This window comes from Neoarius graeffei, chromosome 3, assembly GCF_027579695.1.
Source record: "Neoarius graeffei isolate fNeoGra1 chromosome 3, fNeoGra1.pri, whole genome shotgun sequence".
NCBI lineage: Eukaryota > Metazoa > Chordata > Actinopteri > Siluriformes > Ariidae > Neoarius > Neoarius graeffei.
Genome location: NC_083571.1, coordinates 113,495,646 through 113,522,769, shown reverse-complemented (window position 1 = coordinate 113,522,769; position 27,124 = coordinate 113,495,646). Strand labels below are relative to the sequence as shown.

Genomic DNA, 27,124 nt, shown 5'->3' with positions numbered 1-27,124 from the left:
CTGTCAGTGCACGCTCAAAGGGAAACCTGTAGATGGCAGTAATGCAACACTGTGGATGCCACCTGCCGTAAAACCCAAAAGAAGGAGGTAAACCTGCGCATGCGCACACGGACTTCCTCTGTCTGCTTGACTGCGCAAAGCGAGCGATTTCATGCACATTATTTGCTTTAATCCCCTCAAATTAAATAACTTCCCAGCCACAGAATGGCCTGATATTTTGTGAGATATTACAGATTTATTTTTTTTTCACGGTCTGGTTTCCATCAAATCCTGCGCTCAGATTGGCTGGCGAGCGGGTCCGTATCCTACGATATGGACCCCAGATACAGACCCCGGTTACGGACCTCTGGCGACTCGCTCATTCACAACAACAAACATAGTAGCATTTTTTTGTCAACATTTATCTTTTTTTTAAAATAAGATTTATTTATAAGATTATCAAAAATCTTATATATTTTTGCCAGCATTTCTCAGGAGAATAGCATTAATTTTACAGCATGGATAGCGATGACAGCCTTCACAGTGAAAGCGAGTTTTACTACCCTGAGGAAGAAGAAATAAAAGAAACATTTCAGGAGAAAGCTAAAAACCTGTAACTGTTGCTAACGCCGAGCAAAAATATGGCTGAATCCTGAATGACTCCTATTTGTATAAATAGGGGACTACATAGGTGGCAAAATGTAGTTTTTTTCCTGCCATGGAAGTGCACTTGTATACCGAGGAGGAAGCCATTTGCATTACAGCCATGAATGAGGATTCAAAATGTTGGCTCGGCTCAGTTTTCCCTTTCGGGCGCTCTCGTTTTCTGTTCGAATTTGGTAAAGAAAAAATAAATATATTATTTACCAGCTTAAGGTCGGTCCGTATGGTGAAATACCGTGACCTTGGCCTTGAATACTGACCTCGGCCCAGAGGGCCTCGCTCAGTACTTTCAAGACCTCGGTCACGGTATTTCACGATACGGACCTCCCAGCTGGTAAATAACACACACATTATAGATACACACACACACACACATATACATACACTGTGTGTGTATATTATTTATATATATATATATATATATATATATATATATATATATATATATATATATATATACACACACACACACACACACACACACACACCACAATGACTGATTTTATGAAATCGAAAGGCCATCTTGCTTTAAGGTCACTTCACTCAGATAAACGTGGCCAAAGTTGTTTGGTTGTTTTTCTGAGCCTAGTGTATTCTTGGCACTGCACACATTAAACATGTGCTTGGGACACCTAGTGCCCTAATCCTGCGGCCGTTAAAGGACACGCAGACATCATAAGTATCTTTGATAAATAAGTGCCAGACACAAGACGAAACTATAAAATGTCACCAATGTGACAAATATGGATTGAGCTAGGCAAGAGATAAATCCTTGAAGAAAGGTGCATCAGAATTTGAAATTGAAAGAAAAAAGAAAGTGCCAGCATGCAAATTAGTTCCAGTTAGCGTGTGCTCATCACATTGAGCTTTGTCCTGCACTTCATATTGCATTCAGTTTTATGAACCTGAAATGAAGCCATTTGGACTTTGAAATGTTGGGAGTGAAAAATAAATAAATAATACCACCTCTGCTACTATATTGAGACTTGAATAGGAAGACATGTTCAAAGTTTGTCGATACTCACAACTGTGGTGCAAAAAAACCCACTAGAGCAGAACTATTTGTAGCATGACACATTTCATGGACTGTAATTGGCTACCTTTTCACACTTGGCTAGAACAATGAGGACATGAGGAACTGCGGCAAGACTAAACTGTAGCTCATGGAAATGGGACAGGGCCTCTCAAAGGACCTCATTTAGTCATAAGAAAAAGCTAAGGGATTTAAATAGGCCAGAATTATGCACAAATATCTGCTGCCTTGATGGAAAAATGAGCTGGTGTGCGATGAGACAAAGTCGAACCCAAGAGGTGACAAAATACTTTGAGAATTACCTCCATTACTGAAAGTGTTTGTCTTTCAATATAAACTGCTTTTTTACAATTGTTAAAGAGTGTGTACATTAACTACTGATTGTGTCCTTGAACACATTCACATATAAAGCAATTCTCTATAAGCAAGACAAACAGAACATTTTTTTTTCCAAATGACGCCAATTCGTTTTCTTCTTCAACTAGATGTTAGACCCTGGTCACACTACAGCTTGCGATGGGTATGCGAATACTTGATGAAAAACTGGTAGCATCGCCATCAATCATGTGATGCACGGTGAATGTTCTCTGAGCTTCGCGAGGTGTGTCTGCACCTTGTGAGTGGACAAAAACATCACGAAAAATTTCAATGCATGCATTGAAATTTGGTGGCGATATTTTTGTTGACAAACTAAGCGATGGATACTTGCAAATGGTTCAGGGGGAGCCATGGCCGAACAGTCAGAGTAGTTGTTTTGGGACTAAAAGGTCGCTGGTTCAATTCCCTGGACCAGCCAGACTGGCTGAAGCACCCTTGAGCAAGACACCCAATCTCCAACTGCTCTGGCAAGAGCGATGGCATATCTTGTGTCTGACGAGCCAAAGAAAAAAAAATTTAAGTTGCAAATGGGTTTGGGAATACTTCCAGAAGCTCAAGGAACCTTAATCAAGTCTCTCGAGATGGATTTGTCTCAAATCCATGTCCCCGATGCTTGCGGGAGCCTCATCAAAACAGCGACTCGGCATAGCTTAACCTTCACCGAAACTTAAAAGGTCCATTTACATTCAGGGATCCTTTGGAACGTGTTGTGCGCACGCTTTGGACCCAGTCATTATGGGAAACACCTGATGCTGATTTTGAGCACAATCAGCACGTGCATGTAAGGACACTTTTCACAGAGACTTTGCGAAGTACTGTCAGGTATGCAGCGACAGACGGAAGTAAATGCAGGAAGTGTTTATTAGCAGGCGTGATATTTATAAAAACAAAATGTGAGGTAAGGTCAGAGTAACAAAATATAAATGAAACCAAAACAGAAAGCAGAGTATTTAACCAGCGCCATAAACATGGCAAGAAACAAACTAGACAGTGATAATATTTCACAAAGTCTCTGTGAAAACAGCATCCTTGTGTGTGTGTGCACTGATCAGCATCAGGTGTTTCTCATAATGATTGGGTCCCAAGAGCATGCATGACATGCTCCGTGAACACGCATGGCCGCTCAAGCTGAACCAGGCCCAAGTGTGCAAAGGTGTGACAGTCAAATGTTCACCTGCTGTGTGGCCACAACTTTTGCCTCACCCATCGCAAAGCATCACGAGCTGTAGTGTGAACATAGCTTTAGTTTTCACACAACTACACTTGTTTATTAATTAAACACGATGCCATCAGCACCATTGAGATTAAACAAATAATCACCAAACTCCAATCCCATATACCTTTTTATTTGGAATATTTCAACAAAACAGGCAATATAAAGAAATAGTCCATTAAGAATTTGTAAAGGCTTTCATTAGAGGATGCAAAAGAAAAATAAAAACAACAAATCAACAAACAAAAAATCATATAAGGTCACTGTAACCGAAGATAGCTCTTACAGAGTTCATGGTCCCTGATATCACCCCATCCTCCATTTTTGACATGAGGGGCTATTCCACCACCCCCAGATGCTGGCAGTCTCTTTGTGATGAGCAAATTTTTGGGGAACAGCTGGTTTGTGCTGCTCTGAAGTATGCTTTCTATCTTTCTCTTCTGATCAATTGGCATACAAGCGGTCTTCCTATGGTGCATGCCACAATCCCCGGCATGAAAGATACGGGGAGCTTCACTCACCATGACCTTCCAGAAAGTGGGCAGGCAGTTCACGGTTAGGTGCTGAAGGGACCAGTCCCAGTTGTAGTCGTCATAGGTGCAGAATGTTTCTGTGCACCGGATGAGTTTTTGGTACGTATCCCTGTCCATGGCCATGCCCATGTTGTGCTCTGTGGATTTCCAGGCCTTCACCTCCACTCGGTTGGCTTTGCTGGCGTAGCCGATGTGCCCGTAGCTCCCTAGTGAAATGATGTCACAGTCGGCACACTGCTCCTTCTTTAGAGACGTCATCAGCTTGAGAAGATGGTAGAAGTCTGGGGCTAAGTAGTGGTCCTCCTCGATAAGAAGCACCAGTCCTTTGTGATCCTTTAGCACACGGACCCTGTCCCACACAAAATGTAATTTCCACCACCAGTGGTGTTTGGTTTGTGAAAATTTGGCCTCACGGTAATGGCCAAAAGAGTCAGGGTACTCTGCGTTTATGCAACCGAGTTTTAAGGCGTCGTTCTTGGCAATGTCTCTGGGGCAGTCTCGAGGGTCATTTCCTGGAAACTCTTGAGGATACAGCTGGATGCTGAAAGGAAAGAAGATCTGAAGGACGAGGCAGAAGTCAATGGACGAAACTATGTTGTTAAGCTCTGGGGACCAGAAATCGTGGCTGAATATAAGTAGGACATTCTCAATGCCTTTTGCTTTTCTCAAGCTTTCTACAAGCAGCCTCAGGTACTCTGGTCGATTGTGAACCTGAACTACTACCACGAGGTCATCCTTCTGCCGTATTGACCTGAACTTCTCTTCGTTCCTCAAGGTCTGGTCAAAGTTGATTTGGAACACGATCCCCCGATACACCAGAGTGGTATTATCCATCACAGGCTTGGGGACAACTTGCCTTTCTGGAAGCGTGTCATTGACTGGTTTCCGGGTTACTGAAGCTGTGACCTGTGCCAGGCTACTAATGCTGCTTTTCTTAACAGCCTCCACTTCCTTGGGAAAAACAGGACTTCCTCTTTTCTGTTTTCCGCTGCTCCAAACGGCAAATCCGCAGATTAAAACCACCAGAGTCAGGATCACGACTTTCCTCTTGTAGATTCGGAATCTCATGATAAGCTTTCACCCAGTGGGATAGTAAAAATAAATGACAGTTAAAAAAAAAAAAAAAAAGGTAGGTAGATTTGTGATCCAAAAATGGTGTGTGTTCCAGATTGACTTGCAAACCTTTTTGGAGAATATTTAACTTTTATCCCAAGGTCTCTAATTTTGGAATGGTACCACTGACGGGATATCAAAGCTGCCCAGGGAGAACTCCATAAGGCATTGTGCTTAGAGGCAGGACAGGTGCAGCTTAAGATCTGTGGAGCAGAAATAACACAAGTAGCCATTTTAGTTTCCATTATTAAAGATTTACTCTGCCGGTTTAACAATACAGCATGTGAATCCAACTTCTAACTGACTGCAGAATAAACATTAGGGAGTTACATCAACTAATTATACTGATAAATACAGTATCAGCCAAAAGTTTGGACACGCCTACTCATTCAATGGTTTTTCTTTATTTTTATTAATTAAATGCACTCATGTCTTAAAGTAATGATTGGATGTCATCAGCGCTCGAAACTAACGGTGTCCCGACGTCCCGGGGACCATAAAAAATGTCATCGGGACACAAAATTATCATATCTGGGACAATCCCGGGACAATGGAAAAAAATAGATCTAGAGACGACAATTCCCCCGGGGGAAATCGTGAGAGTGATGCAGTGCGCGTAGCAGTCACAGTTGCCGGAGCTGAGCTGGACTGTATTTTTGTCTCTCTCTGCTCAGCGCGCGGGTGGGGGAGGGGCACACAAAAAGGGCAGTTTTCCGTCAGAGCGCTCCCTCCAAACAACGGGGGTTTACACGAAAACGGAAGGAGATATTCACAAAATTATTTCACATTGAGTGCCACAAGGGTCTCCTGAACACACTGATGTACCGTATTGGCTCGAATATAAGACGGTGTTTTTGTTGTAAAAAATAGCTCTTAAAAAGGGGGGTCGTCTTAAATTCGCGGACTAGACAAAATGCCGCCAAAAACGAAAGTGAAAGTGAGGACAGTGAGAGTGAGCAAAGTGAGGCTGAGGATCTTTGTGCTGAGTAGCTGTAATTTAGCAAACTACCCTTTCCATTGTTTCAGTTGTTTATTATTGTAAACCTTAATGTATTGTTTAATGCATTGTTTAAAGCATTTGCACTGTTCTGCAAATTTATTCCATATACCCGTAGGCTATGGGAAGTTAATGCATTGACATTCTGAAGTTTATGAACTTTCAATCTAAACCTGACAAATTTGTTGAATTAATGCAATTTAAATGTTTTAATTTGGCTTGTCTAGTAGCCTGCAGTTTAGCCTCTTTTTTTACTTCTATGAAAAAAGTGTTCACGGAAATGAGACTGAAATGACCTCTATTTAAATGTGAAAAACAAAAGCCTCTAATTTTAAACAGAATTTTGAAATAAATACGCTTTATATGAATGAACATTTGGTCTTCAAAAAACTTTTTCCCCAAAGATGAACTTGGAAGGGGGGGGGGGGGGGGGGGGGTCGTCTTACATTCGGGCCAATACGGTACTTTTTTTTGTCTGTAGTGTAAAAATTGACGACACTAGAGTGAGTTAAAAACGAATGACTTTTCTGATTTAACAGTCAAAGCGCAGCCACGTTTATAATGGCAGTCTATGGGGCTGCGCGCCTGTCCTCTCCTCACTTTCAGGCTTCTCATTCAAAAACTGCAAGTCCTATCGTGTAGGTAGACACATTGTGTGAATCAGGACAAGTGTGGCTACTACTTTTGAGAAAATTATGTGTGTAGAGTGAAAATTGGGGCTGAAAACACAGTTTAAATGAGAAAGTTTGAGCTATTTTTCCAAGCTCTCTACACTCTAACTTAACGAGCTCCACTGGTGTGTAACGCAATAGACACCCATTATAAAGCCGGAATTTCTCCAGGAACCCACATGGTGTTTGAGCTGGGTCTGAGCCAAAAGTATAGAACCTAGCAAAAAGTTGAATGCCAGATCCACAGAGGAGAAGTTTCTCTACGTTTTAAAGTTTGAATCATGTCTCTAGGTGAAAGCATGCCAGAGCAGCGGATGTTTGAAAATGTGTGTAGTTTTTCAAATAATTCCATAGAAATGAATGGGAAATTTATCTAGGTCAAAGAAAATGAAATTAAGCACTGGAAATAATGTAAATGATTTCTATGACTAAAGGTTACAATAAAAAAACTTGCATTACATTGCTTTGTTTGCACTTATATGATATGACACTTTTATCCAAAGTGACTTTACGGTTTTTTACAGTGTTACAGTCCCTGTAGCAATGTTGGGGTCGGTGCCTTGCTCAAGACAAGGGCATTTCATCTATTGATGGTATGGCTGATGGCTTTCAAAACATCTCTGAATGGGGCAACAGGTATATTACATAAAAATGGATAACGGTAATGGTGAAAATGATAAGTTGGCCTTATATATGCCAACAGATATTCAAGGTATAAGTAGATGAAATGAACATAAAAGGGGTCTTATTTTCAACTAAAGTGTACTGCAGATGTAATGAGCTGAAACATTTTCTGAATGAGCTAGTTGGCCCCTTTAAATAAACGGGTATCTATTCATACAGTGAGATCGCCAAAGTTTAATAAACTGAAAATGCAATAACTGTAATTTTGAAGTAGATGATGTATAGGACATGTGTCGCTTGTGTTTTGTGACTTATTGTAAAAATGATATAAAGGGTTCAAAATCGCATAGTTACAAATATAATAGTAACTTCATATGATAATATTAACCACTGGTTATTTCAGAGAGGAAAAAAATGGGGACACTATTGCTTCCATTCGGGACAATACAACACAGAATTCGGGACCACTGGGGGACACAAAGAAAAAAAGTTAATTTCGAGCCCTGGATGTCATTTCTCTTTACTTAGCTGTTCGGTTCTTGACATAATATGGATCACGACAGTTGTGGTGTATAAAAGGGCCATTTACTGTATTTTTATTATTTACTATTTGATCTCAAACGCATTAAGAAGGCAAGAGACTCGTCCACTAATTAACTTTTGACAAGGCATACCCGTTAATTGAAAAGGATTCCAGGTGACGACCTCATGAAGCTGGTTAAGATAATACCAAAAGTGTGTAAAGTGTTATCAAGGTAAACTTTGAAGAGCGTAAAATATAAAAAATTTGTTTGTTTACCACATAATTCCAGAAAATGTTATGTTATTTTACAGTTTTGATATCTTTCAGTGTTGTTCTACAATGGAGAAAATAGTCAAAATACAGAAAAACCTATGAATGAGTAGGGGTGCTCAAACTTTTGACTGGTACTGTATGCCAAAATAATTTGATTACGTAACATACTAAAGGTTTACACACATGCATAGTGATTCTTCATGATTTTTTCATCAAAAAAAATTTTTTTTGAATGACGATCCCATAAATGAACATCAAAGGCAAGTGTTCATGTATGCGCACAAAAAAAAAAAGTTTTTTTTTTTTTTTTTTTGGCAGTACATTCGATTTTTCTAATATTTTCTCCGCAAAAGGCACACATTCAACCAATCAGGCACAGGCTGTGGAAACATCACACTGCTGCAGGCTCAGTGGAGTCTCTCATTCAGTTTGGCTGTATCTGATTACACATATTTCCATATTATTAGTTTGCAAAAGTCAATATGTAGGGAGTTTGAATACTCCGTAGGCATTTAAAGAGGAACTGAAGTCATTTTTAAACTTGCTTCATTTCTTAATTAACGTGTTATTCAATTACGTTTTGGGTTTTAGTAACCTTATATCGTGACTCGTATTGGCAACTAATTGCAATTAAATATTATACTTATCGGCCTATTCGGTTTTTAGCTGTGTTGAATTGAGTTCGTTTGGTCCACGGCAGGCGTCGCTTATCCGCGCGATCTTCACGAGACTTGTGCGAGACTTCGAAACGTCAAGTGTCAGCCAGGTGTCAGTGCCGCCATTTTGAAAACTGTTTTCCAAATGAAATATTGCACAAAAATGAGTTTAAATGACCATTACTGCCTACTTTTTTCAAACTTTCCTGATTGCTATCAAAACAAACAAAACTTCCAGCTTGATTACATCAGCGTTCGAAAGAGGGCGTGCGCGTCTTTTGACAACGTTGGCGGATGTCGGTCGCTTTGATTTCCGCTGTATGTTTTACTTCCGTCCTACGATGTCTCGCACAGGTCTCGACGAATCTCGTTTACGGCCATTGCTTTGACATATGGACTGATATATTACAGAGCGTATTTCAAACACTCAGAACTTCCTATAGCAGCGACAAAATAGCGATCAAAAATGCATTCCTATATTTAATAAAATGAGAGAAATAGAATTTTGATGATAAAAAATATGCCTTCAGTTCTCCTGTGATAGTAGTTGAACGGTAACTTTGTGTCTGAAAACCGAGTGCTGTTTAACAAGGAAACAAAAATTATAAAGATAATGACTTTAAAGACGTTCCGTGTCCGAAATCACTCACTCGTTCACTACTCCCTACTCACTATATAGGGAATTACTACATAGAGGACTTTATAGTGAGCTCATTGGTAAAATGAAAACTGGGGGGGGCACTTTCGGACAGTACTCCGCCAGGCTGTTATTGACGTCATTACTGTTGCACAATTAAAACGTGCCAGATCAGTCAGCTGGTGAGTTTTCAAAATAATAAATACATGCATGTGATAAAATTGTGATAAATCCATATTATACTGAGCACATTTCCTACATTAATAAATACAAAAGTACTTTGTGTCTTACTGCATCTTTCAGTTCTTTTAAATCAAGGCTGAATACTTTCTTCTTTGCCGCTGCCTTTAATTAAATAAAATTTGAGGCTTTTGATTAATTCCTCGCTCTATGCTATAACTTATTCTTGTATTTTATCTTATTCTATTTTAGCTTATTTCCAATTCTCTTACTATTTTTAATTGTACTTGAATGTCCGTTTATAATGCGTTTCTTCCTCCGTCCATTCACCCCAAGATTTTTTTTTTCTTTCAGCGCGACCGCAGTGTATGACGGTATATATTGCTTGGTTAGTACCCACTGGTTGTACACTACTTTTCACGGTGCATTGTGGGATACTTTGAATGATATAGGATGTGATATAGGGTATAATAATTCTCACTATACATTCGGACAGCACTACAAAATGGCGAACTCACTATCTAGTTCACTACATAGTGAGTAGGGACTGATTTCGGACACAGGAATTGTCTACTTTGTGAAGTGATGAAGCTTGCTATGAGCCTCAGCACCTCCTTAACCAGGCAGTGAAACTTCCCACGTTCTTGCCTCCTAGGATAGGATGCATCCAAAATCGTCTTTCCCCCTTTATTTGTAAAAGAATAAGCATCAACTCGTCGACTCCATTGCCACGCAATCATTTCTGTGGAATGAGTCACGTCTAATGAGATTATTAATAGGCCTGTCGCGATATTCGATATATCGTACGGTAAATGAAAATGAACTCTGTCATTTTTTTTACCGCGATTTTGGCATTTACGCGCTGTACATCTACATAGGGAAGTTGCCAGAGTATTAGCTTGACCCAATGACTGAATAAAAAACCGCGCTATTTTCTGTCGTCTCATGCGGCTCCGTCAGAGGCGGGGCCTCCCAGTATGCAACAGTTATCCAGCCAGGGGATCCACTGAATGGGGAAAAGACAACACGTTGCTCCGTTGTACAGACCATAGGTGTAGAATTGGATATGGACGTGTCCCTACCAATATTTCTGATTGAAGAAGGGAGGGAAAAAAAAAAAATCACACTCCGTGCGTGGTACACAAACGGTTACTGTAGGTTTCCACTGGGCGAAACCACGCAAAATTCGCTCATGAATATCCGCTCTGGAGGAGTGGTCGCGAAAACAGCAAGCAAGTTTGGCTACCATGTCAATTAGCCAGTGCGGTTGCAGTGCAGTGATCGGCTGCTAGTTAGCAAGCTAGCAAACTGTCCTTAAGGAATGTAACGTTAGATTAGCTCGTAAAATTAATCAGTTAACAACAGTTCGTATTCAGTGTGTAAAAACGACAACATATGAATACGACTGTTTTCTAAGTTTGTGTGGCATGTAGTAAATAACAATCCGACAACAACTGGTGTTCATTAAGGTCACAAAGACATTATTAAATCATAACAGATTGTGCCAACGTTGGCTAATATTGCACCGAGTCCTGCTTGTGAAGTGCCGGCAAACTTTAGCAGCCCGCTAACCCTTAATTTGAAGCGCTTCAGTTAAGACCTGCAGAGCCCTGACCGAGTTCGTGTAACATGACATGTAAACAACAACCACCACCCAATGGTGATGTGGACATTAAAAGGTGTCTGGGCCACGAACAATCAAATAAAACATTTTCACCTAATAAGCAGAATAGTCTCCGCCTTCTCGATCAGAAATTTTTGGTTACTCCTGCCTCTTTTTTGAAAACATCACATACCGAGTCCACACATCCGCTGAACTGATTGGTTTTCGAGGCAGTTCATTTGAACGCGGTTGGCTAAAAACTTCTCTGGAGAACCCTGTCACTACCTCCCCTTGCCCTCCGCCCAAGAAGACAACAGAAGGGCAATATAACAGCCAATCAGAATTCAGATACATTCTGTTGCCAAGTAAAATTGTAACCTTTCAACATGTCAAAAAAGTTCTCGAGCCCTCGTCCTGTTTTACCGTTAGATCAATCACATATCAGCTTAAACTAGCATAAATATCACGCAGAAGAGAGCCGACTCCCCCACCAGCCTCATGGAACGCAGTGTTTAAGGCTCCGGATGTATTTTACTTCCATTTATGAGGGGAAAAGAACATACACCATGCCGACAGTCAATTCGTTATTCGCTTGTAAAACACATTTGCAAATTGGTAGACTGAGTTAATCACCACATGCAAGATTTGCAATTACTCAAATGAATTGCATATTATTATTCTTCATGAATTACTACAGTTCTGAGCTTCAAATGTTAAAAGTCTGGCCTTTGGAGAGATGATGGAGACTCTTTTGGTGGAACACAGCAGAGCAAAATATTGTGACCCTCTAATGTTGACCTGAAGTTGACGCCACTGGGGGTTGGCATTGGGCTTTTGTCCCCACCAATGTTAATACCAAACCTACGCCCTTGCCTACATTCTAATCATTCTCATTCTAATCATTGTTATGTTTATCCAAATGACAGCTGGCAATACGTTATTTTGCACTTTGTTTATCGGCAGGGGTTTTTCTAGAAAAATTTAGTATGAGGGCGCTCACCATGGCGAGGGAGCGAAGCGACGGGGGGGGGGGGGGGGGGGGGGGGGATGGTGCCGGTTGTCCGTTCCCCCCCACCGTGCGAAGCCTTTAAAAAATTGAGGCTACAATGGGACATTCTGAGGCTATCTGACAGGGAAACTGTAACAAATTGTCAACATTGAAAAAGAAAAGTAATCTTCTGCCCCGGACAGTCTTTGGCTTTCTTCCTTTTCGTGCCGCGGGATGACATCTTTAAATGCCCAAGTGTCAACAAAAACAACTCGTGAACTACTTGTCAAACTCCCACGCCGGTGGGTGAAAGGCCATTCAGTCTCGAGAAATCTCGCTCTACAAGTCAGCTGACCTTGTATGTAACCCATGTCAAATCTCGCAAAACCAGCGGCGACAAGTAAACAACATGGCGCCTCAGTCTGGAAACCGCCAATTCGGATTGTTTTTGCACCGTCTGGCGGTGTATCTACTATGACTGGAATATTTTTGGAGCAATTATAATGTATTTGATGATCAGACACATTGTCACGTGGTGTTGCTGGGATGTTTTCACGGAGAAAAGATCGTTTTGAGAAAGATTGCATGTTGTGCAGTAGCATATAAGTGCATGGCCTAAGTGTGACTTGGGGTTCAATCGGCATTTCGGTAAGAGGGCGCAGCGCCCCTGTTCCCCGGTTTAGACGAAAGCCTGTATCTGGGTACTAATCTTTGAGAAACTGGATTGGCGGAATGTTGCCTGTGAAGAAAAGAATGTCTTTATTACCCTGTGCCAAGTTAATATTTACTTAAGTGCAATTTTTAAGAGCCATAGATTGTATTTTATTTATTGTTTTTGTTGTGAGGGGTTTTGTTTGATTGTTGTTTTATTTCTTTAGGTTATATATTTTTTACGTTCCACTGTTGAATTGAAGAATTTGACTTAATTAAAAAGTTTACCGTTCTTTGAAAGGGTGTATTTGCATGATCATTATTTTACTAGTGGCATAAAATTGTCTTGAAAAGACGTCAACAATTATATCGTTTATCGCAATAATTTCTGAGACAATATATCATCCAACAAAATTTATCATCGTGACAGGCCTAATTATTAATTCTGCGTTAAATTCGACAATGATCTTTTTTTTTTTTTGCATTGTGCTGTGTGTAAAGACCTTAATAGAGTTCATAAAACAGTCAAGCTAAAAACACAAGCAAAACAAAACCAAGTAATAGACAAGTTATAACTCAGAACAATAAAATACAGATTACATTTAAAATGACGTGTCAGAGAAATATTTTTCCCCTCCAAGGGTTTAAGGTAAATTACTGAGTTCTTAGCACAAGTAAAGCCTCTACACTTATTATGGGCGGGTCACCAACTGACGATTCAGCTCTTACAATAAAAGGTCAAAACAAAACTGTTTGAAGTAAAATGAGGCGCACAGAACACACACATGGAGTTTTTAATGCAAACACCATGGATATAACGTGAAGATACTCCTGGGAAAGTCACGGTTTAATGGCTGGAGAAACCGCTCTGGGACCAAAAGGTCGCCAGTTCGATTCCCTGGTCCAGCAGGAATGGCTGAAGTGCCCTTGAACAAGGCACCCAACACCCCCAGGCTGCTCTGGATAAGCACGTCTGCTAAATGCCTGTAATGTAACGTAATGTAATTTCTGTGGTTTATACGGAGATCAGTTCTCCTGTGTGAATCGATCATAGTTATCACAGAGATGTCCACAAGCGCCAGCAACTGGCAGTTTTCTCCACCTACACAGATTTCAGAAAACAAAACAAAAAAACCCCCAAAACTTGCCTTTCAATGTTCAAGCGATTTATATAGTCTCCGCTGCCCATAATTTGCTGCAAATCCAATAATTTCACCACAAATGTGTCTTCGATTCGGGGTCTAGCATGACTGGAAGCGACGCCATATTTGTTGACTGATTCTCGTGCTCTGATCGGCTGAGCCGGACCACGTCGTAGCGTATGTAGTTATGTTACAGAGCCAGGCAGCGTACTACAGAGGGGAACTAAGAAAGCCAGGCACACGTACAAGGGTAAGTCAAAAAGTTCTAAAACAAATGAAAAAAAAAAATCTTTACTTATGAAAATAAAGCCATTTCTCTACATATCCTACATTTAAGTCTAAACACTTCTGCAAGCCATGTTTCCATCGGAGAATTCCTTCTTTGAATTCTTTTCAATTCCTTTTGAAATTATAACGTCTGTCTGAGAACTTTTTGACTTACCCTCATACAGCTGGTGGGAAATTTCATACATATTTTGCAAATATTTTACAGGGAAATGGTTAGTAATTTAGTGCACCAGAAGGCATGTAAATTTCTACATTTTCTGGGGGGAGGCGCATGGTGACCCCCCCCCAGCATTAGCGCCACAAATGGCCCTTTTCCACTACCCTTTTTCAGCTCACTTCAGCCCGACACGGCTTGCGTTTCGACTACCAAAAACCAGCACGACTCGGCTCGTTTCAGCCCTGCTTAGCCCCTAAAACTCGCACCGTTTTGGAGTGCGGCTGAAGCGAGCCAAGCCGTGCCGAGTGAGGCTGGGGGCGTGAGCAGACACTCCCCTGTGCACTGATTGGTGAGGAGGAGTGTCCTCACATGCCCACACACGCCCCGCGAGCGCGCTGGGATCTGTAAACACCGCAAACCCGGAAGGAGAAGAATTACAAATTACGAGAATTTCTGAAGCCTTATGCGCCTCGCCTCATCTATACGCTCTTGCCAGTATCTGTCCGCGTTGTCGGTGACAACAAGCCACAGCACCAAGACCAGCAACACTAACGACTCCATGTCCTCCATGTTTATTGTTTACTATTCGGGTCGTGAGACTACCGCTTAAAAGCTCACTGATGTCACTGTTTGCGCTGCTTAACGACATCACCTGACGTCCACCCACTTTCGCTAACTCCACCCAATGTGTCCACCCACTTCCAGCCAGCACGGTTCAGCGCGGTTGTAGTCGAAATGCAACTCCAACAGCCCCGCTCAGCCCGACTCAGCACGGCACGGCTCAGCCCGACTCAGCCGCGTTTGTAGTGGAAAAGCGGCAAAATTCCAAAACCACCTACTATCCTTTTTGAGCAGGCTACTTCAGATTTTCTGGAGAACCCTGTTATTACATAATTATTACTTCAGCAACATAACTTTACAGACATATGTCCGACCGAGTGATTTTCTGATGAAGTGCTTGACTAATCTTAACTTAACCAGCAGCCAATAGCGTTTGAGATATACCACATGTCCGAAAAATCTAAACACGCATGATGATAACTTAGGAAACCTACAGTAAATAGCAATGTTTTTGGAGGAGGTTATGTTTTCACCTCTTTTTGTTTGTTAAGCATAACTCAAAAAGTAGTGAATGGATTTCGAAGAAATTGAGGAAATATGGGCCATGGGCCAAGAAACAAGCGATTAGATTTTGATGCAAATCCGAATCTGTGGTTTGGCAGCAGTATGCAGTCTACCAAGCGCCCTTCTAGTTTCAACTGTGGAGGTTGAAACGGTCACCTTCAGCCTCACCCATCCACTTTAATTATGCTATCCTGGAAAATGAAACGCTAACTGTTTTTGGAGGGACTATATACGTTTGAACTGAGGTAGTCTGAAGGTAGCACTAATAGCAGCAGACACCCACAGGGTCACCAAGATGCCTCGGACATGGTAAACGGAACGGTGAAAAAAAAAAAAAAACGTGGATTACTTTTTTTTGACTGAAAAGCCATAATGGAGAAGTCATAATTGTTTTGTTCTCAGTCAGTCTGAGGCCAAGTTTACATTAGACCGTATCTGTCTCGTTTTCTTCGCGGATGCACTGTCCGTTCACATTAAAACGCCGGGAAACGGGAATCCGCCAGAGCCCACGTATTCAATCCAGTTCGTGTCTGGTCCGGTGCTGTGTAAACATTGAGAATACGCGGATACGCTGTGCTGAGCTCTAGCTGACGTCGTCATTGGACAACGTCACTGTGACATCCACCTTTCTGATTCGCTGGCGTTGGGATCTCACACACAGCGGCTCAGTCCCGAATCACTGCTCGTGCGCTTCACTCGTGCACTCTGTGAGCTATGCAGGGCCAGAGTGCGCACCCTCCAGAGGGCACTCGCTGTTCAGGGCGGAGTGATTTGGAGCGCAGGAGGAAGCGCTGAGCCGCACTGAGGTTTATTTACACATTTCAACCTCCTTCAGGCGCTTAAACTCAGTGAGAACATGAACATCACAGCCAGGTGTGTTTATTTGCTGGAGGAGGTGTTCGCTTGCCATCCTTCCACTTGCAAGTGGTGAGTGACTTGCGCATGCCCGATATGCACTGGGATCATGTGACGTGCTGTCTAATTAGTCATGTGATTAGCGTATCCGTGTATTGGCGTTGCTGTGTGCACGCGAATCATGTATTGGCGTTGCTGTGTGTACGCGAATCGTTTTAAAAACGTTAATCTGATGATCCGCTGATTCGAAATAATGTAAACGGGGCCTGAGGGAGAAACACATTCACCACTGAACAACCCCCAGGTCACAAGTCATCACGAACTTGCTTCTCAGCCAAGCAACAATGTGTTGGACAAGACAGCCAGAAAAGTAGGATAGAAATATTACAGAACATTTAAATTGAGGAACACATGACTACAGCGACGGCTACAATTATCGACACCTTTTCGGATTTACCAATAAAAAATAAATAAATAAATAAATAAATTTTACAAAAAAAGGTGAGTTTCAGTTACAACAGTTATTATTGGTTAATTAATCAACTGGAAGAAAAAAAAAAACCCTCGCCCTTTGATGACAGTTCGTTACCCTGCGATGGAATTTTTTTTTTAGCACGATCAGTAATTTTTCGGAAAACCTGGACGTTATCATCGCAGGTGAACATGGTGGAAAGATCATGGACATGTTTTTACTGATCAAATTCACTGATATTTCATGAGCTGCTTGTCGAAACCTTTGTTTCTGACTCTTTCATTCGACAGTCGCCATTTTATATCTAAACGCGCATTTGAAAAGTAACGCGAGGTGTTGATAATAGTGATCACTTTCACCGGTGTCCACCATTATCGACACCCTGTGGGATTAAGGGACATTTACAACTGTTATGGATCGATCTTTGTGTAACATTGTTGAAGTCGATGAAGTACTTTATATGAAAAAAAAACAAAACAAAAAAAAGTGCTTTGATTTATAATTTTTTTTTCTGATTCATAACAGAATGGAACGTTTATACAGAGTATTTGGAATCCTATTGCAATAAATAGAATTAGACCAGATACAGTGGCATGCAAAAGTTTGGGCACCCTGACTGTCTGTTACTGTGAATAGTTAAGTGAGCAGAAGATGAACTGATCACCAAAAAGCATAAGGGTAAAGATGACATTTCTTTTCAGTGTTTTCTGCAAGATGTGTGTATTATTTTTGTTTTGTACAATTGGAGAGTGAAAAGAGAAAAGGAACACCATGTGAAAGTTTGGGCACTCCAATACATTTGAGTTCTCAGGTAACTTTTACCAAGGTTCCAGACCTTAATCAGCTTATTGAGCTGTGGCTTGTTCAAATTCTTCGTTAGGAAAGGTCAGATGATGCAGATTTCAAAGCTGTTTAAATTCTCTGACTCCTCAAACTTGTCCCTAAAACCAGCAGCCATGGGCTCCTCTAAGCAACTCCCTCGCATTCTGAATAATAAAAATTGATGCTCACAAAGCAGGAGAAGGCTACAAGAACGTAGCAAAGTGTTTTCAGGTAGCTGTTTCCTCAGGCTGTAATGTTATTAAGAAATGGCAGTTAACAGAAACAGTGGAGATCAAGGTGAGGTCTGGAAGATGAAGAAAGCTTTCTGAAAAGAACTGCTTGTTGGATTGCTAGAAAGGCAAATAAAAAACCGTTTGACTGCAAAAGACCTTCAGAAAGATTTAGCAGACCCTGGAGTGGTGGTGCACTGTTCTACTATGCAGCGACACCTGAACAAATATGACCTACATGGGAGAGTCATCAGAAGAAAACTGTTCCTGCGTCCTAGCCACAAAATTCAGCGTCTGAAGTTTGCAAATGAACATCTAAATAAGCCTGATGCATTTTGGAAACAAGTCCTGTGGACTGATGAAATCAAAATAGAACTTTTTGGCCACAATGTGCAAGGGTATGTTTGGAGAAAAAAGGGTGCCAAATTCCAGGAAAAGAACACCTCTCCGACTCTGAAGCATGGGTGTGGATCGATCGTGCTTTGGGGTTGGGTTGCAGCCAGTGGCACAGGGCACATTTCATTGGTCGAGGGAAGCATGGATTCGAATAAATACCAGCAAATTCTGGAAGCAAACATCACACCATCTGTAACAAAGTTGAAGTTAAAAAGAGGACGGGTCCTACAATAAGACGATGATCCAAAACACACCTCAAAATCGACAATGGAATACCTCAGGAGGCCCAAGCTGAAGGTTTTGCCCGGGCCCTCACAGTCCCCTGACCTAAACATCATTGAAAATCTGTGGATAGATCTCAAAAGAGCAGTGCATGCAAGACAGCCCAAGAAACTTGTAGGACTGGAAGCCTTCTGCAAGGACGAATGTGTGAAAATCCCCCAGGGAAGAACTGAAAGATTATCAGCTGGCTACAAAAAGTGTTTACAAGCTGTGATACTTGCCAAAGGGGGTGTGTTACTAGGTATTAACCATGCAGGGTGCCCAAACTTTTGCTTTGGGCCCTTTTCGTTTGTCACTTTGAAAATGTAAAAGATGAAAATAAAAAAATTGTTTTTGCTTAAAATATAAAGGGAATGAATCATCTTCAACTTTATGCCTTTTGGAGATCATCAGCAATTTTAACTAGGGGTGCCCAAACTTTTGCATACCACTGTGTCTGTATATTATATGCTTGAAATATACAGATTTTTCTATTCCATTCAGATTATTTTTTTTTGCAGTTTGTTGTAAATCCCTACCACATGTTACAATATCAGTAGATATTTTATAATTTGGTTCGAGGAATGACATGCGACCTTTGAGCTGGAGCTTCATGTGGTTAGAATATTAATTGCCTGTTGATATTTATTGGTAAACAACAAAACTAGAAATTAATACAAACAACGACAAATTAACAAAATGTGATATACGGAAATACTTAGAAAGTGGAACAAAAAGATTTTCTGATACAGGTTAAACATTATCTATGCAAAACAAATTCTAAATAAAAACTATGTTTTGTTAACTTAACACCACATACTGATCATTATTATTATTACTATTACTTTTTATGAATAATCTGGATGTCGATAACTGTGCAGGCTTTCGTCTAAACGGGGGAACAGGGGCGCTGCGCCCTCTTACTCTCGGCGTGCGCCCCCTTACCGACTCCGTGAAAACATCCCAGCAACACTACGTGACAATGTGTCTGATCATCAAATACATTATAATTGCTCCAAAAATATTCCAATCATAGTAGATACACCGCCAGACGGTGCAAAAACAATCCGAATTGGTGTTTTCGAGACTGAGGCGCCATGTTGTTTAGTTGTTTACTTGTCGCGGCTGCTCTCGCGAGATTTGACATGGGTTACATACAAGGTCAGCTGACTTGTAGAACGAGATTTCTCGAGACTGAATGACCTTTCACCCACCGGCGCGGGAGCTTTTGACAGAAATAGTTCGCGAGTTGTTTTTGTTGACACTTGGGCATTTAAAGATGTCATCCCGCGGCACGAAGCGGAAGAAAGCCAAAGACTGTCCGGGGCAGAAGAAGATTACTTCTTTCTTTTTCAATGTTGACAGACAATTTGTTACAATTTCCCTCTCAGATAGCCTCAGAATGTCCCATTGGAGCATTTTTCAAAGGCTTTGCACGGCGGGGGACGGACAACCGGCACCAACTCCCCCCCCCTCACTTCGCTCCCTCGCCATGGTGAGCGCCCTCATACTAAATTTTTCTAGAAAAAACCCTGCTGTGGACAAAAGGTGTCGATAATTGCGGAACGGCATCACGTGATCTGACACACTAAATTATAATACATGGGGCCAAATTACATAATTCTGATTGGTCAATCAAGGAGGGCATTTTTCCTTAATACGTGGCAGTATTTCTGAAATGCTATTGGCTAGTTCGTTGCTTGGTTACAGTTACAAAAATTAGCAAATTTTGTCAACAAAATGGCCGACTCTGCTGACTCAGCAATGCCGCGTTTCGCTATATTTGACGAATAAATGATAAACCAATTGAAAGCTGCAAGTGAAAATGAAAATACCAAAAAAAGTAAGAATTTTTGGCTTTCCGTGTTTAAGAAATGGGCCTCATATCATGTCGCCGTGTGATGATGAAAGATACTGATTCAAAAAGAAACTGATTCAAACGTGCAAGACAGTCTTGCGCCCTGATTGGTTCAGTTATAATACATAGGGCCAAATTACTCAATTCTGATTGGTCAATCAAGGAGGGCTTTTTTTTTCTTTAACAAGGGGCTGTATTTCTGAAACGCTATTGGCTCGTTCGTTGGAATGGGTAAAAAGCCAAACAAGTCCAAAAGCCTGACGAAACAAGATGATGATATTCTGCAGAAATGCGGTCCTCGTGTCATGCCAGAATTGAGTAATTTGGCCTTATGTATTATAAACAAGTAATCATATGGTTCCTTGTAAAATTAAGGATCAATTTCACTCGTGATTTCGAAGTTTTGAAAACTTCAAAATCACTCATGAAATTAATCCTTAATTTTACTCGGCCCCATACGATTACCTATACTAATCAGGAATCAAGTCACTTTTTTCCAGTGGAAGTTTGAGTAATTATTCAAGCACAATTTACGTATTGAAAGTTTTTTTTTCTCCTTCTGTAATGGCCACAAGATCGTTAAGGTGTCGATAATTGTAGCCGCTGCTCAAGTACAGAATTTACCATCAAATATCACGGCTCGAAATTTGCGGTGGTCCGGTCGCCCGAGGTGACTTAATTTGTCATTTGGCGGGTAATTCCTGTCACTAGCTAGTCTGGTTAACACCAGACCATATCACAAGTGAAATATGGTCTGGAATCCGCCTACTGAATTTCTCGTAGGGGAGGTGTGGTTTATGATTGTCAACGGCCGTTTATTGGACGTTGCGAATGTCTATCATTTGGCGTATACGTAGCCCATGGCCAATCATGGCAGTTGTACCCGGTGACGTAGTTAGAGCGACGAAGAGGCGAAGAAGAGAAGGAAAGAGAAAGAGAAGGCAAAACAAAAATAGGAAAACAATGGCACCGAATGATTACTGCTGTTTGTGCAAGACAAATATGAGAGAAGCTGGACCCTCTGTATTTGAACATTCAACAGACATGTTTTTGACCAAAAAAACAACGAGCATATCCGAGAGGTTAGCGCTGTTAGGAGGTGTGATTGAGCAAGGCAAAGGCATCTGTCTTCGTGTCAAAGAAAGACTGTAACGCCAAACGCCGTTCTTTTTTTAAAACAAACTTTTGCTCTAAACTATTCAGAACAGTGTCTAAAGCTTGATCGAAAGTTTGGTTCGTATCGCTCGCCACCATGTTAAATGTGATCCGTAAACAGTCCCAAATAAACTACAAGCTTCCGCTTGTCGAGTAGTACGCGTCACCGTCTTTCCACCCCTCCCCACTCTCTGATTGGCTCCCTAACTCAAGCGAGCCTTTAGACCATAGTTTCCATGCTGTCTTTTCAGATCAGAACGACTGTGCAAAGCAGCATGGGATTTCCCAGGCTAGTCACTAGCCAGCCTGGCTGGCTAGTTGAAAATAAAAAATATATATATGAAGCGAAGATTCAGACACATCGTCAACTAAAGCCGCCACATATTAAGCGCGTGCCATGTCTGTGTTCATCGATGTGTTTATCGGCAGGACGGGAAATACCGAAGAATTCCGAATCATATGGTGTACGAGTCAGGCTGTCGGTTTTTTCACTACTGCGCATGCATATAACGCATCTCGTTGAATATCGTTATCAAATTCATGTTATCAAATTCAATAGATGTGGCCACATTATCGCCCATTTAAACACGTGTTGTTGTTTACATCTACATCTGCCAAAGCTACGCTGCGATGTGGAATTTTCTGAAAGGTGTACAGAAACCGCCAGAGACGGGGACAAAGCGACCTCGGTCTGAAGAGGAGAAAAAGGCCGCCGATAAAGCGTACGAGAAGGAGAAACGACAAAGGACTGACTTATAAGCAAACGTGGGAGCGGGGTAGGCCTTGGCTGCGATACGATTTTTATGGAATAGTTCATTTTTTTCAAGTTGATTCCTAGTCAATATGAAGCCCCGAATGCTTTCTCTCTCATAAATGGTTAAATACAGAAAGCATGTTGGACATATTTTGGGTGCTATAGTCATGATAGTCAGTATATTTGTTTTCAATACTCATACACCAAGTTGCCAAGTTTTATATATTATATTATAGTGCTCTGTGTTGTTCTCGTTTATGTATTTACAACAGGATCAAAATACTCAGGTCTTGAAATAAATGTACATTAGTCATGAACAATGGTAACTACTGTCTTTTGTGTTATTTTTGACAGAAGTAAAATTCATACATGAACAAATTTTGGCGAGTTGATTTTCTGTTTGGCGAGTTACTTTGGAAGGGAACAAGTCCGGCTGGCTGGTGAAAAAATATATGAATTTCTAGGCCTGAATATGGTTTTATTATTTTCCTGGAACTGACCCACTATTATCAAAATTAAGAAAGAATATAACCTAGTATGTGTGGGATTTTTTTTCCCCGACAGATATTCATAATTGTCCATAACAGTCAGAAACAGGGACCAAAAGCACGAAAACACATTTTGATTTCAGAGGCACTTCAACAGAAAAGAGCAAAACTACACATGTACACACACACACGACACTAGGCGCATTGATATAAAACTTAAAAGCAAATAACTGGCATTACACAAAGAGTAAATAAAACCCAATACCTGTTTAAAAGCGTGGAGAAATTCTGTAAACGTGACAGTAAGTTGATTTAAGCTCACGCTAAACCGCTGTGAGAGAAACAGCGTCGAGTCCAGCTGCACAAACTCAGAGTTCACCAGGAAGTTAGCCTGTTAGCATGTTAGCTAGCGTGCTAACTGTCTGAGGAACATTTAGCCGACGTTAAATATTCCAGCTGAGAATCCTGTATTACACCGCAAACATGAATTCAACATGGAACACTGGGTTCTAGGATATATATATATTTTTTCTACTAGAACCGAGTGATATTACGGCGTGTTGAGGAAAACTAGCAAGCTAATAATAATAACATCACTAGAGCTAGCATTGCACGACTAGTTAGTTGCTTAGCAAGGTAGCGTTAGCTAACGAGAGGAAGCAGGAAGAGCAAGTCAAAACGTGTCGCAACCAGTTCTGCATTTCAACACACTTAAATTATTATTATTATAGTTATTATTACCTCCCTAGGTTCTGTGTCATGTTACTTGCAGCTGTCATAGCAGCGAGATTAGCTGTGCGTTTATTTTAAGTCCATTTCTGTTTTCGTCTTCCTAGTCCTACAGCTTCAGGAGGGGAGGAAAAAAAACACCCCTGTCGAAATCACAGGCGTGAACCTGGTCAACCCGAACCCTCTGCCTACCTCTTTCCCAGAATGCATCGCACCTTCGGAGGCGTCTTTCCGCCTTGACAGTGATGACGTCACAACCAAGCTCACACTTTGCCCTCTGTGGCCACTTGATCCACAGGGGTCTCATCTCATCTCATCTCATCTCATCTCATCATCTCTAGCCGCTTTATCCTGTTCTACAGGGTCGCAGGCAAGCTGGAGCCTATCCCAGCTGACTACGGGCGAAAGGCGAGGTACACCCTGGACAAGTCGCCAGGTCATCACAGGGCTGACACATAGCCACAGACAACCATTCACACTCACATTCACACCTACGGTCAATTTAGAGTCACCAGTTAACCTAACCTGCATGTCTTTGGACTGTGGGGGAAACCGGAGCACCCGGAGGAAACCCACGCGGACACGGGGAGAACATGCAAACTCCACACAGAAAGGCCCTCGCCGGTCACGGGGCTCGAACCCGGACCTTCTTGCTGTGAGGCGACAGCGCTAACCACTACACCACCGTGCCGCCCATAAATCTAATCTAATATAGTAATTTTTACAATTAAAGTGATTCATATACTGTAGGTAGCGGTCTGAGTGAATGACCTTGACATCAGTGGCGGCTGGTAGTCTTTCAAACAGGGGAGGCTGGTCGGTTACGATATTTCCAGATTTTAAAAGAAAAAAGAAAAAACACATCAATTTTGCCCATACTCTTGCCTCTGATCTGGCTGATTGTTGGCAGGGTCACAAACTGTGAAATAACAGGTTCTTTTGCCCCATTAGCCTACTGTCCAATATACATGATGGTGGTGTTGGGGGGGGTATATTTTAACATTTTATATTTTAAAATTGTGGCATGTTGTTTAAAAATTGATCATTATTGAAAGCAGCTCTTTGTCAGGAACCTCAGCAGTAACAGCAGAGTGTTCTGGAATAGGCACAATAGGCCCTTGGGGAGCCAAACATAGAGCTGGGTGCCACACATTTCATTCAATGACACTTTTCCTATATTTTACTTATTTTGACTGAGAAATGTTTTATTGACAATTTTGATAACCCTTCACTTTTAATCCAGGTCTGTAGTGTGAAATGTTCTCGGCTGTGTTTTTGTTTAAAAATGTTTTCCAAATTGTAGCTGTGTTTAATTCATATCCAGAGAAATATATATTCCAATATAATATACTCAGCATAAACATTTTAAATAGATTCTATATTTTTGGTCCATCCATGACATATTACTAAAGTAGCCTATTTACTGTTGTTGATGTGGGTCACTTGCTGTTAGCCAATTCACTTTCTCGTACCAGGAGAGCTGAAAGGAACGAGTATTATTCCCTACCTTTTTCACCAAGTCAGTTTGAGGCGTTGGTCTACCCTGCTCTTTAATTTAAATTTTTTCCTTGAAAGGAAGACTGGCAAATGGCTTCGCCAAAATTAAATCAGCAATGCTTGGCATCCGTGTGCAGCTTTCTTGCTAGCTGACTAGCCCCCTCAAGTTCAAGTTCAGTCACTCAAATAAACAAAATTTCTGGAACTAAGATAGCAAACTTGACAACACTATATTTACACTTTATTTACAATGAAAATATATACAAACTAAAAAAGCTGGTAGAAACCGTATGTAATGAATGAAATCGAAATGTAAGCTGATCTCTTACAATACACCACAGCACTTGCGAATCCGCATGGGACTGAACTGAAATTCACCGCTGCCTGTCTATATTTGAAACGAGCTGTCAATCAAAGAAAATATCCGGCCGCTTTCACCAATCACCAGTCTCCTCGCGGAAAGCTTTACCATGTCCCTCCCACTGTGAGGCTGGGAGTCCGTGGGCGGGCGTTTTCGCAGTATTTGTCCAATAACCATCTTGCATTTTGAGATTGAAAAGCGCATAGCTCCCAAATGCCATTGAAGTCCACTGAGGCTGCGCTGCATCGTGTTGTCACGAGGGAGAAAAACTCACGCGCACATTAGGCGAACTGGGGAAAGTTATAACGGAATGATTTCGCACTGTAGTTGGGTTGAGCACATATATTTCTATGATTCTGGATCTGAAATAGCAATGTTATAAGGTCGGCTATAACATAAGCCTAGCGCAATTCATCCTACACGATGTTTGTCATTTTTAGAGGAAGCTGAGCCTCCCTCGTTGTCTTAGAGCAATCGCCCATGCTTGACATCCATAACGTCACAGCAGGAAGGCTATCGGTCTCATCGCCATTTCCGCTATACTAAAACACAGAGCTGACTGCAAGTCCGACCCTCCATTTTGAGCTAATTTATCACCATGCCACGTAGATGTGTTGCTGGCAGGTGCAGTAACACAACAGAAGGTGGATTTACGTTGCATTCATGGCAGAAGAATGTTCAAACTGCAAAGATTAGGACACATTTTGCAAGAAGTTCATGGGCACACTGGGCGCCTACGAAGTGGTCTCTCTTCTGCTCTGCACATTTTATTGAAGACTCGTACGAGACCTTTGATCTGTTGAGGAGCGTTGGCTATAAGTCCATACTGAAAGAGGGTGCAGTATGAACAATTAAAGAAAAAGAAAACTACAAGATAAGAAAAGTATTTATTTATTTATTTATTTATTAAAAAAAAAAAGCAAAGTTCAGTTGCACCAGTCTTCCCGGAGTGAGCTGAGGGTTGTTGCTAAAACCCGGGATGAAATGGGACATGACCTATTGCTTAGGCAGTGACCTCCCTGCAGTTGTTGCTAAAACTGGTGACGTCCTGTTTCGTCCCGGGCTTTAGTAATTGCCTGAGCCGAGCAGTTATGGCGAAGTATGGACAAAATAGAGAAAGAGTGGACCAGCCGTCTTATTTCTAAACTGGATATTGCTGCCATCTCGCCCTGATGTGGAAGAAGTGAATGAACGGAGAACTGAACGAACAACTGAAAGTCAGATTGTTTCAAAACAATCGGCCACAAGGTCAGCCTTCAAGAAGCGAGAACACAGACGGGTAAGATGCGACTCTCATTTGGATATAAAACAACAAAAACACATTGTTTACCTGCATTTAGATGAATATATGTAACTTGTGTGTTTAAGTTACCAGTATGAGAGTATTTAATTTGCTTCAGAATGTGATCGTCTCAGTTCATCCGAATATTTAATGAGCCTTTTACATTTTATCAGTGAAAATGCATGCATGTACATGCATGTTGCATAAGTTATAACACCTATCCTGTTTTAATGAGAGTCAACCCACAATCAATGAAGTCAAATCAGTCTTAGTTGAGCAAGTCGGTAACGGTATTTCTTACTTTCACTATCAATTTTTATTTATATGACTTTGGTATGGGCGGCACGGTGGTGTAGTGGTTAGCGCTGTCGCCTCACAGCAAGAAGGTCCGGGTTCGAGCCCCGTGGCCGGCGAGGGCCTTTCTGTGCGGAGTTTGCATGTTCTCCCCGTGTCCGCGTGGGTTTCCTCCGGGTGCTCCGGTTTCCCCCACAGTCCAAAGACATGCAGGTTAGGTTAACTGGTGACTCTAAATTGAGC

At 41.4% G+C, this 27,124-nt stretch overlaps 1 protein-coding gene across 2 annotated transcripts; it reads right to left on the bottom strand.

Annotated features, from left to right (window-relative positions):
• Positions 1 to 3,383: 3,383 nt before the first annotated feature.
• mgat2 (alpha-1,6-mannosyl-glycoprotein 2-beta-N-acetylglucosaminyltransferase) lies at positions 3,384 to 23,652 on the bottom strand. Of its 2 annotated transcripts, none has more exons than XM_060917908.1 (2): positions 23,460 to 23,652; positions 3,384 to 5,115 (listed from the first exon to the last, which is right to left on the bottom strand). In XM_060917908.1, exon 2 carries the CDS (start codon positions 4,865 to 4,867, stop codon positions 3,527 to 3,529), a length of 1,341 nt encoding a protein of 446 aa, XP_060773891.1. In that variant the 5' UTR covers positions 4,868 to 5,115; positions 23,460 to 23,652; the 3' UTR covers positions 3,384 to 3,526. The 2 variants fall into 2 exon arrangements, with proteins under 2 accessions (XP_060773891.1, XP_060773893.1); XM_060917910.1 differs by lacking the exon at positions 23,460 to 23,652 and adding an exon at positions 22,984 to 23,452.
• Between the last annotated feature and the right edge of the window lie 3,472 nt (positions 23,653 to 27,124).